General features: G+C 37.6%; 1 protein-coding gene across 1 annotated transcript in view; it reads left to right on the forward strand.

Annotated features, from left to right (window-relative positions):
- Positions 1 to 11,427, forward strand: part of LOC110288741 (solute carrier family 22 member 27-like) — a gene marked incomplete at its 5' end in the record, with an annotated part of 12,304 nt that extends 877 nt beyond the window's left edge. Inside the window, 4 exons of the mRNA XM_021155004.2 lie at positions 909 to 1,012; positions 10,823 to 10,977; positions 11,067 to 11,235; positions 11,368 to 11,427. Of these exons, the coding sequence (XP_021010663.2) occupies positions 909 to 1,012; positions 10,823 to 10,977; positions 11,067 to 11,235; positions 11,368 to 11,392 (453 nt within the window). The remainder of the gene's footprint in view (positions 1 to 908; positions 1,013 to 10,822; positions 10,978 to 11,066; positions 11,236 to 11,367) is intronic.
- Positions 11,428 to 11,513: the final 86 nt, after the last annotated feature.

Below are 11,513 nucleotides of genomic sequence, written 5' to 3' on the forward strand. Positions count from 1 at the left end.
ATATATATATATATATATATATATATATATATATATATATATATATCTCACATGTGTGCTTGGCGCACAAAGAAGTAAAAAGAGGGTGTTGTCTCACAGGAAACTGAAATTACAGATGTTTGTGAGCCACTGTGATTATGCTAAGAACTCAGGTCCCTTGTCACAGCAATAAGTGCTCTCTATTGCTTAGGCATCTCTTCAACCTTAATCTCTTCAATGAATGTATGAATTCGTTTTAAGCAAATACTTATGTGTCTTCTTAGATATGTTATGACAAGACAGTGTTATTCAGCCTTGATTTAAAATTTAAAAGAATTGGGCGAATATATAAAACATCAAGGTCATCTAAGGCTATTGCTCAGAGGTGGAATGATCAGGTTTCACATGTGTGATCCAGGATTCCATCTCAGCATTGCCACAGAAAAGATAATTTTTACCTCTATAACAGGCTTGAATGTTTCTCATTATTGGAACACTGTCCCATTTGGTTAAATACTTTTACCAAAAATAAGGAAAAAAGTACATAAATAAGGGGGGGGGGGAGAGAATGCAGTCATTTCTAGGCTCTATCTATACCTAATGGAATTACATGAGACTTTATACACTGATATGTGTGATCTAGAAAAGTCCTTAAGTTTCTCAAATGATTGCACTTTATGGCCTATTTATGCACTTTATGGCATACTTCTTAGTATGTTTTAAAATGATTAACAGAAGCTACAGAGAGTTAAATGAAGTTTCTTAGAGAGAGGTGACTTTAGCTGATAGTAGAAATAATATTGATTTCAAAAGGAATGTTGAAGAGTAAGATAGGGCTATAAAGTAATATTAGGGGTTATGGTGAAGGCTTAGGATACATGGCATTGAGTAGCTGTAATCTCTGAGTTGGTCATTTTCTTCTTTTCTAGTGGGACCTGGTGTGTGAATCTCAGGCACTGAATTCTGTTGCTAAATTTTCATTCATGATTGGCCTATTTATAGGGGCTATCATATGTGGCCATCTGTCAGACAGGTGAGTGTGTTTAAAGTACTTCCACCTGCTCTACATGTACTTTTAGCAGCTGTGACCCATTGAAGATGAAATCTTGATTATACATTATAGTGTTCTAGTTCTGCCATTGAACCAATAAAAAAAATCTATGAACAGATGTTCAAGAGGCAGGTGAACAAGACATTTTAGAAATAGACAAAGAGTTAACTATGGGATCAAGACTAAGAAAAGTCACACCATTAATTTCATGGTATTTACATATTTTATAGAAAACATTGTCCTTGGTCAAGGCACTTGGCTCCCTTCTTTCTGGACATTTAATTGAGTAGATGTGATACCAAGTGAAAAAAATACAGTATTTTAGTTGCTTGATCATGACAAGCAGAATGCCTTTTGATGCTTGTGAAATATACAACCATGCATATGTGATGTGTTGGTTTAAGGAGATAGTTGTCTGAGTCCAGCCATCCCAGAGATAACACTTCCACCTTACTGCTAGGGTCAAACTAAGTTCATGTTTCCAGGCCAGAAACCAACTTCTATCCTGTTTCTCCAGATTTTTTTCTTTTTTTCTTTTTGTCTTTTAACCAGTAAATTAGAAAAGAATGTAAAGAGAGAAGTTGCCTGTTATCTAAACTAAGATACCTGAGTCATAAATGTATATAACTGATAGCCTGGCATAGACCTAATTGACTACATGCAGCTTGTTCATTCATTTGTTCACTAATCATTTTGAGTTATGTTAGATGTCGAGAATGAAGTCTGACCTTCAAGGTGAGTCAAGGACATGGTAACTTTGATAAAGCCCAACCACATACATTTACTCCTTTTATGTGACTGGCTGGCCCCAGTAAGTGACAAAATCTTAATGGAAATTCCCTTTCTCCACCCTTTGTGTCAAAATATGACTAGACAATGCTATAGTCCCCCATATCCCCATTTGCTTTGTGGTTTTATCCTTTAAAAATACTGTAAAAATTTCCCTTCAAGAACATGGTTCAGATCCTGAGCTGACCACCTGCTTGACTGATCAGAGAATTTTAACCTCACTTTTTGAAGTGATTTTTCTCAGCTTCTCCCAGAACCCAATATTGGGAAGTAATACCTATCATTTCCATGTTTGCTTCTGCTGACACATCTTCTGAGTGTTACAGAGTCCATAAGATTATGTAATTAGGCAAGTAAATACTGTAGTGATTAATTGTGGAATAAGAATTGGCATCTTGTGCCTGATAATATGTTTTTTAAATCAACAACAATTTCTGCAAATCAACTTGATTCAGTTTTCTTTCCTGTTATATGGACATTCCTTAAAACAAAGTATGTTGAAGCAGAGCTGAACCAATCACATATTTTGAGACAGAATGTTTACTAGGAGATAAAACAAGGGATGCTCTAGGGGAGGTGAAACATTCACTCTGCAGGGAAGATCAGGAGGCAAACAATCAAATAACTTAAAGAAGTCCCTGACCTGTTGCATGTAATATTAAAAAACAATACATACTATCATCAGCTATGCTCTAGTAACTTGGTTTCTCCTCCCGCAATGAGAGCTGTAAGCCAGGGTCTTCCCTATTCCCTGCAGTTTGCCTGCCTCTGAACCTCTTGCTATCTTCCCATCCATCCTTCCCCTGTGACTAGCTGTCACAAATCCCCATAACCAAGTAAAATCAAAACCCTAGAGGCTTGTAATTTATCATTCAGATTTGTATCAGTAAATTCTTAACCCACAAAATTCCTACATAATGAACTCAGAGTCAATTGATATTGATACAAGCTGCCTACCTAGATTGGACAGATTGTCCTATATTATTCTACTCTTTTTTGACATTCATAGTTAGCTGTGGCTATTTAAAGCCATGTGGATCAGGCTCTTCCTCCATCTTCACTTTCCTCCTGTCCTCTCTGTCCCTATCTGTTCCATCTCTAAAATACTCAGCTTGCCTTCTTTCTCCACTGCCCAATCACAGGCTCTAGCCTTATCTTGTGCCTGCCCTCACCTGCATTCAGACAGCAATCCATAACATATTTTGATACAGGATGTTTACTGGGAGATAAAACAAGGGATATTCTAGGGGAGGTGAAACATTTACTCTTCAGGGAAGCTCAGGAGGTAAACAATCAAATAACTTAAAGAAGTCCCTGAAAGTGACCAGATTAGTTAGTCCCCTCCTTTTTCATGCATGTATAAGTAGTAAGCATTTCTCAGAGACACTCTCAGACACGCTGATCTGCCTAAAAAGGGCTCAGACCAGCTGAACACTCTGGAAAGACAGAATTCATTAAAGGTACAAAGTTTCCAGGAAGAGGCTCAAACTAACTGTGTTACCAGCAAAGGCCACCTACTAACCTGTGAACTATCTGTGGGCCAGACAAGGCACTCTCTTTCCAGCTTTCATGAGCTATCTCCCATGCAGGATGTGCTTGGTGATAGAGGTGTCTTTGACTAATGTTATTCCTTTAAGGAACTTCTCACCCATATTCATATGAGTAGCACAATAAAATTCATTGGTTCAGCAAATTAGATTTTTGTGGTATCTTTTCTTTAGTCTCTTTTCAGTTCTCTATCTGAAGTAAGTAGATGTTTGTTAATATCTTTCAAAAATAGTGTCTCATAATTCTACCATGGAACAATATTAGTTTCTTCTTTGAGGAGTGCTACAGAAAATGTCAATACTCAAAAAAAGGGGGAGTATACTTAATGAGATTCTAGGAAATATGTGTCAAAACTTTAGATAGTGTGATATAATGAAACAGATACATTAGAGACTGTTGAAGTTGGGGCCTGGTTCTTCTTCCTAGCCCTATGCTCCTGGAAATAAGACTCAGACTCAAAATACATTTACAAATACCTTGTCCATATAGCTATGTTCTTCTATGATTATATCATAACTAAAGATAACCCAGTTATTTCAATCTACATTCTGCCACATGGCTGTTTGCCTGTGCTCAGGTAACATTCATCTATCTCCTCACATTTTTCAGGGTCGATCTCCACACCCCGACTATATCCCCGAATCCTTTCTTTCTCTCTGTCATATGTCTAATCCTTATTTCTTGCCTAAGCCATAGGCGATAGGCTTTTTAATTGCCAGGTGATACATCTATACAATACACAATATAGTCTGTTTACAAGTGAAGAAATAAAACAAAGAATGTTTTTTTAAAAGAACTGGTTAATAAAGCCACCGAAGTCACAGAGTACTAAATTTAAACAACTAAATCAATCAAGAACAGTGTACATGAACAATGGAAAACTGAACTCCAGAATTTCTATATTTTAGTGATTCTTCTTTTGGAAAGAGACATCAAAGCTACCACCAAAGGCTTGCCATCTAAGCATCGTTATATTTATCAATTTTATAAATGACTATTTCCTGTGAGGATATACAAGATATATTTATAGCACTATATATTTAAGCCAACCAACCTTTATAATACCTGCCATTTAATCATTTTACTTAATATACTATTTATTTATGCATTCTTCTCCAATCTAAATTGAGTCATATTTACATAAGACATGTATATTATATAAATACTTGTCTTAGTTAGGGTTTCTTTGCTGTGAAGAGACACCATTACCAATGTAACTCTTATACAGGACTGTTGTGGTAAATACAAGCTGTGCACCTAGATTGGGCATATCTACCACTACTCTACCATCTTCCCCATCTATGAGACCCCTTATAACTTGCGGTTTCTCCAGGCCAGGTGCTTCTGCTCCACTTTCCTTCTTCCTCCTCCTCCATGATGTCTCTCTCTCTCTTTCTCTCCCAAAACCTTCAGCTCTGTCTTCCCCTTTATCTCTGCCTGATCACCGGCTCTAGCCTTTATTTTATAAATTAAGGTGGGAAGAATGTTTACAGGAAATCACCTGCGTGCTGACTCATTTCTTGTTTGAAGCCCCTCACAGGCGAATGAAATTAACATCAAATATAATTAGCCCCAGGGATATCTGCAACACAGGGCATTTAACTGTGACTGGCTACAGTTTCAGAGGTTCAGTACATTATCATCATGGCAGGAAGCATGCCAGTGTACAGGCAGACATGATGTTGATATATCATCATCAGACATGCTGAACTGACCTGCCTGAACTCCTGATGTCTTGGTTTTTCATCCGGATCCAGTCAGGACACAGACATTAGAGACTAATACAATTGTTGGTGTGGCCTTCTTAAAACCAACCAACGCCCCCATTTTCTCTACCCTTCCTCCTCCCTTCAAAAATATCTCAACACCCATATTAAGCTTGAAGAATTTATGAAAAGTTGTCTCAGTTTCCTAGGCTTTGGAGCTGAGGGTGGTTATTTTAGGTTGTCTTTCTAGGAAATATAGGAATGGCCATAATTGGAACAGAGAGGAATATCTAGAATTGATTGCATAGCCATAATCTCATTTGGTAGAAATCTTCTTAATTGTTACTAAGCTGAAGTCATAATTTCTTAAATGGTATGTAATTTGATGCAAAATCAAAGGTTTTCATTGGTATAAAATTATTCTATTGATACTAAAATTTTGATGTGCAGGGCTTTGACCCAGTCCTTTTATTGCTGTTATTATAAACAGATCTGAGATGTTTATGCCTGTGAGTTAAGGGCCAAATAGGAAATTCATGACTCTGAGTTTATTGTTAGGGTGTTTTCAGATATTTTAATTAGAAATGGCTGAGTGTAGAGAACAGTTCCGATTACTTCACATAGATAGTTGGTTTTCAAAAAATGTCAGAAGTCCACAGAATGTGACATTTAATGTTATTTATTCACTTGTTGAGATTAGTCTGCTCTTGACAGCTTTCTCTGTCTTGGATTCAAAGAAGAAACTGAGCATCTTTGAGTTACTCCAGTTGTGGCGAAACAGCCACAAGGCAAGAATTGCCTCACTTCATCTACAGACATAATACTGTCCAAAGAAAGGGCACACTTACAGGTTAGGACAGCTTAATTATGCCAAGAAAGTGTAGGCTAGTTCTTAATATTCCTGTTTCTCTAAGTCTGTCAGAAGATCCTTGCCAGTAGGTTGAAGACCGATGCTTCAATGTGTTGAAGTAAGGGACTATCAAAGTAATCAGTAGGCTCTATAATTTGGTTACGTTTTGGAAGCTGTGTTAGGCTTCCTATTAATATTAGTCATTCTTGGATTTCTGATGGGGTTGAAAAACTACATAGTCTCCCAGCCAACCTAGGCTTTTTACTTTGAGAGGAACTGATTTGAGAGGATGGTTTTCAGATGGCATTCAATCTAAAGCTAAGACATAGCCAGGTGCAGAACGATAGACTTTTAAGTAAGGAGAGATGACAGAGGTTCTATTTAATTAACAAAGATGATGGACTGGGTGTTATAAGTGGTCTCATAGATGGGGAAGATGGTAGTGTAGGCTGTATATTCTGTAATATATAAATCTCAAAACAAAATTTTAGTATCATCAAGATAACCTTTCTGTTTTATTCTGTGGAATCTAGTTCTTCAGGGGGTTTTCCTCTATCAAATCTGATCCAAATAACTCTGGAAGGTATAAATACCTTAATCACCTTTTCCAAAAATTCAAAGACAAAACCCTTTCCTCAAATCAGCATATCCTTCAGTTGGTAACCAGGGAAACCTACAGCTTTCCCTCTGTCCCAGAGGAACAATAAAACAACCACAACAATCAAAATCACACACATTTTAGCTTATTTAGGCTTTTCTAATGTGTCATGTCAGGATATTAACTCAAAATTCCTATGGAGTCCATGTTAGAGAATATGAATCTCCTGCAGTCTTTATTATACCACCTTTAAAACAAATGATTCACACTTTTATCTATACCTGCTTGTATTAGTCAGGGTTCTCTAGAGTCACAGAACTTATGGATAGTCTCTATATGGTAAAAGAATTTATTGATGACTTACAGTCGGCAGCCCAATTCCCAACAATGGTTCAGTTGTAGCTGTGAATGGAAGTCCAAGGATCTAGCAGTTACTCAGTCTCACACGGCAAGNAGGCGAAGGAGCAAGAGCTAGACTCCCTTCTTCCAATGTCCTTATATTGTCTCCAGCAGAAGATGTAGCCCAGATTAAAGGTGTGTTCCACCACACCTTTAATCCCAGATGAAAGGTGTAGCCCAGATTAAATCTCCTTAAACTCGGAGATTTAATCTTCTGGAATCCATAACCACTATGGCTCAAGACCTCCATACCAAGATCCAGATAAGGATCTCCAAGCCTCCAGATAAGGGTCACTGGTGAGCCTTCCAATTCTGGATTGTAGTTCATTCCAAATATAGTCAAGTTGACAACCAGGAATAGCCACTACACTGTTTATAAGAGGCAGCTTGTCAAACCAGGATTTAACCCCAAAATTCCTGTGAAGCCTACATTAGACAGAGTTTGAGTATCCTGTAAGACTTATTAGAGCAATATCTTTATACCATCTTTAAAGCAATTAATTCAAACTTCCAGTAATATCTGCGTATAGGAAGCAGATAGTTTTTAATTGTTAAGCTCTCTGCCTAGAGCAGCCATCCTGTTATACCATCTATCTGTTGTGCTCTCTACCTGGAGTCACAGACACTTATTTAATAATACCTAGTATAATATCTACCTGTTATGCTCTCTCTAACTGAAGCCAAAGACTTCTATTAATTAATACCTGTTCATAGTAGGCCATTAACACTGATCTCTCTACTTGGAATCAGTGACTAATATTCCTATCTAGTTCTGAACTGCAGGTGAAATTTCCTATCTTTAAGTATCAAAAGGTTATATTCCTCTCTTTATATCAATGAATTACCTGGTCCAGAGTCTTTGTACCTTTGTTTCCTGATTCTTTATTCACAGGGAGGAGCTGAGTGTAGAAAGACACACGTTGTCTGTGTCCCTGTTTAGGGGTTGGGGAGGCAGCATAGGGAGGGAAGGATACAGGGAAGCAAACACAGAAAGGCTCTCTTGGGCTTAGATGCTTCTCTGTCATTCTCTGTGAGCCCCTCAAACCCAGTAAGCTTCCTATCCACTGTGCTGCAGTCTATATGACTGCCCAAGCCCTATTCAGGGGTTGAGGGGGCAGTGAATTTTTATCTCAGGTTAGTTGAGTTCAAATCAATATGTTGGGCACCAATTTGTTATGGTAAAACTCCAAACCAAATATGCCCCAGCAGTGAAAACACAACTCAATTAATGTGAATAAAAGCTGTGTGCCTAGATTGGGCAGATCTACCACTATACTACCATCTTCCCCATCTATGAGACCCCTTATAACTTGGGGTTTCTCCAGGCCAGGTGCTTCTGCTCCATTTTCCTTCTTCCTCTTCCTTCATGGCATCTCTCTCTCCTTCTCTCCCAAATCATTCAGCTCCACTGTTTCTCCACCCAATCACTGGCTCTAGCTTTTATTTTACAAATTAAGGTGGGAAGAAGGTTTACAGGAAATCACCTGAGCGCTGACTCATTCCTTGTCAGTCATTCCTTGACTCATTAGCCCCTCACAGGCGAATGGAATTAATATCAAATATAATTAGCCCCAGGGCTATCTGCAACACAGAACATTTAATTGTAACTGGCTTACAGTTTCAGAGGTTCAGTACATTATCATCATGGCAGGAAGCATGCCAGTGTACAGGCAGACCTGATGCTGGAGAAGGAGATGAGAATTCTATATCTTGTTCCAAAGGCAGGCAGAAGGATATTGTCTGCTGCAGGCAGCCAGAAGGAGAGTCTCTCTCATACTGGGTAGATCTTAGCATTGAGACCTCAAAGCCTATACCAACAGTAACATACTTCCTTCAACAAGGCCACAACTACTCCAGGAAGGCCATACCTGCTAATAGTCCCTTGTTCAATCACAAACACATAAACAATATGCTTAGCTGGATGGGATTTTACCCTGAGGTCCCACATCCTTTAATCTTTTTATCTTCTTGAACACAGAATTCAGCTCCATTCCACTTTCTTGTACCATACATTTTGTATTTTTTCTTTCTCAGCTTGTGTATTTTTATCTAAATGCTCTTCATAAGTTTGAAATCAAGTAACCAGATAACAGAAATTATTCTAGGGTCTTTTGAGATTTCCTTTGCTAATGCAATGACTCTAAATCTCCTTTCCTTAGCCTCAGGCAGACTCTGAACCAGGGCGAAAAGCAACCACATTTTCCCCTAAAATATTACAAAACAGTCTCTGGGCAACAGACTAACTTTATTGTCCTCTGAAACCTCTTGAGCCTCAGTTCTAATCACTCTCAGCGACATCTTCCATATTCCTACTAGGCCCATTTAACTCAATTTAAAGCATTCCACTGATTTCCAAAATCCAAAATGTCCAAATCCACATTCCTCTCGACAAAAACATGGTCAGGCCTGTCACAGCAATACACCACTCCTGGTACAATGTCTGTCTTAGAGTTTTATTGCTGTGAAGAGACACCATGTCCATGGCAATTCTTATAAATTTAATTTTGACTGCCTTGCTGTTTCAGACATTCAGTCCTTCATCATCATAGCAGGAAGCATGGCACTGTTCAGGTAGACATGGTGCTGGAGAAAGAACTGGAAGTTCTATATCTTGATCCAAAGGCAGGCAGAAAGAGAATGTATTCTGCAGGTAGCCAGGAGAAGGCTTCCTTCCACACTGGGAAGATCTTGAGCATTGAGACCTCAAAGCTCACCCCCAAAGAAAATGCACTTATAAATACATCCCTCCAACAAGGCCACATATATTTCAACAAGCCCACACCTCCTAATTGTGCTACTTTCCATGGTCCAAGCATATTCAAACTACTGCAGTACTTATGATATGAAGTGTATAATTCAAGTTATGATGTGACTAAGCTGGTGAGAGTTGCAAATAACACTTATGTTTGCTAGTTCCCATTTGTTAGCACAGCTGCTCCTCTAAATTTTATACAAATGATTTGTTCAATTCGACAGAAAATATTGCATTTCTAGTATTCTGAGAAACTCAGAATTTTGTTTTCCTGTGCTAAATCTGTCTTCCTTTGTGTTTATTCATTCTCAGTGTTGCTCATTTCTCTGAAAATATCTAGAAGTCTCTTGCCCTGCATCATGACTGTCTTATAGTTTGTACTACAAAGTGGAATAGAAATTTCAAGGTCAATAGATTCATATTCAGCAAATGTAGCTTTTACAAAAGCACAGATTAACTATTACTGAGATGTTACTGTAGCTGTACTAAAATTCCAAGTGCTGGCTTAGGTACCTAATTTTATAAGTACTGTATGTGATTTGTACTATGCTTATGTGTCCACCAAAATTTCATGTGTTTGAATATTTTGTACGTTAGTTAATGACGGTGTTTTGGGAGGATACAGAACATTTGGTAATGGAGTTTGCTTGGAGGAATTGAGTTGCTTTAGTACATATTGTGAGAAATACCTATTTGAGGTCTGGTATGGTCTCCATTTACTGGTTCTGCCTCTGTCTGAGTCATTTATCTTATGCACATACTGAAAAATTACCATGATTTATTTATTTTGTATCTGTTGGTACTCTACCAAAATATGTCTTCTACCTTAAGTAGCTTTTAACAAGTATCTTGTCATATCAATGAAACAAATCAGTAATAAATATGCTAAGTATATTATGTGTTATGGTATCTTTATTATATGTTATAATATCAACATAGTATTTTATCATATGGCATGAGTTAGTCAAACTGCTGGTAAGGAATTGAGAAAAATATTGTTTAACTATGTATTTATTTATAAAAATGAAAAAATCTTTTGTTCATGCAGCCTCTATTATTTATAATTCCTTATTATTTATAATTATATCTGCCTTGAAGTTTCAAGCAAACCAAATTGTTCCTCTAATTTAATTTTTTTCCTTTTTCTCAGGTTTGGGAGGAAGTTAATTTTAACATGTGCTTTATTACAATTTGCCATCACTGAAACCTGTGTAGCTTTTGCCCCCTCCTTCTTCATCTACTGCTCACTTCGATTCCTGGCAGGAATGTCTGTGGAACCCATATCAGTAAATAGTCACTTGCTCAGTAAGTCAAAGCTTTTGAAATGGGACCTTGCTCAAACTTAGGTCTTGACCCTCAAATCCCTTTCAAGTCAATGTATCTTTTTCTTTCAGTGTTAGAATGGACAAGCCCTAAATTCCTAGGCATGGTGGCAGTACTTACATCTTGTGCTGCTAGTATTGGATACATGATATTGGCAGGCCTGGCTTTTCTATTTAGAATCTGGCATCACCTCCAGCTAGCAATGTCTGTGCCAATGTTCTTCTTCCTTATACTCACAAGGTATGAGCTTCCTTTCCTATTCTGTGTTATGGAATTCTGTGACAATAATGAACACGTATAAGGACAAAAGAAATGCATTTCTCTTTAGTCTACACCTAATAGTGTGTGCTTCTCTTTGTAATTATGGGACAGGAGGACACGAAACACTGTCAGATAAGACTGAGGGGACTGAATTCTACCTAAACTTGAGGTAAACATTAAATAATTTTATAAAATCATACACAAGTGTGACAAAAGTTACTGGTACATTGAAGGATTCGCTTCTTTTTTTTTTTTTT

The sequence above is a fragment of the Mus caroli genome, unplaced genomic scaffold, assembly GCF_900094665.2.
Source record: "Mus caroli unplaced genomic scaffold, CAROLI_EIJ_v1.1 scaffold_18553_1, whole genome shotgun sequence".
Taxonomy (NCBI): Eukaryota; Metazoa; Chordata; class Mammalia; order Rodentia; family Muridae; genus Mus; species Mus caroli.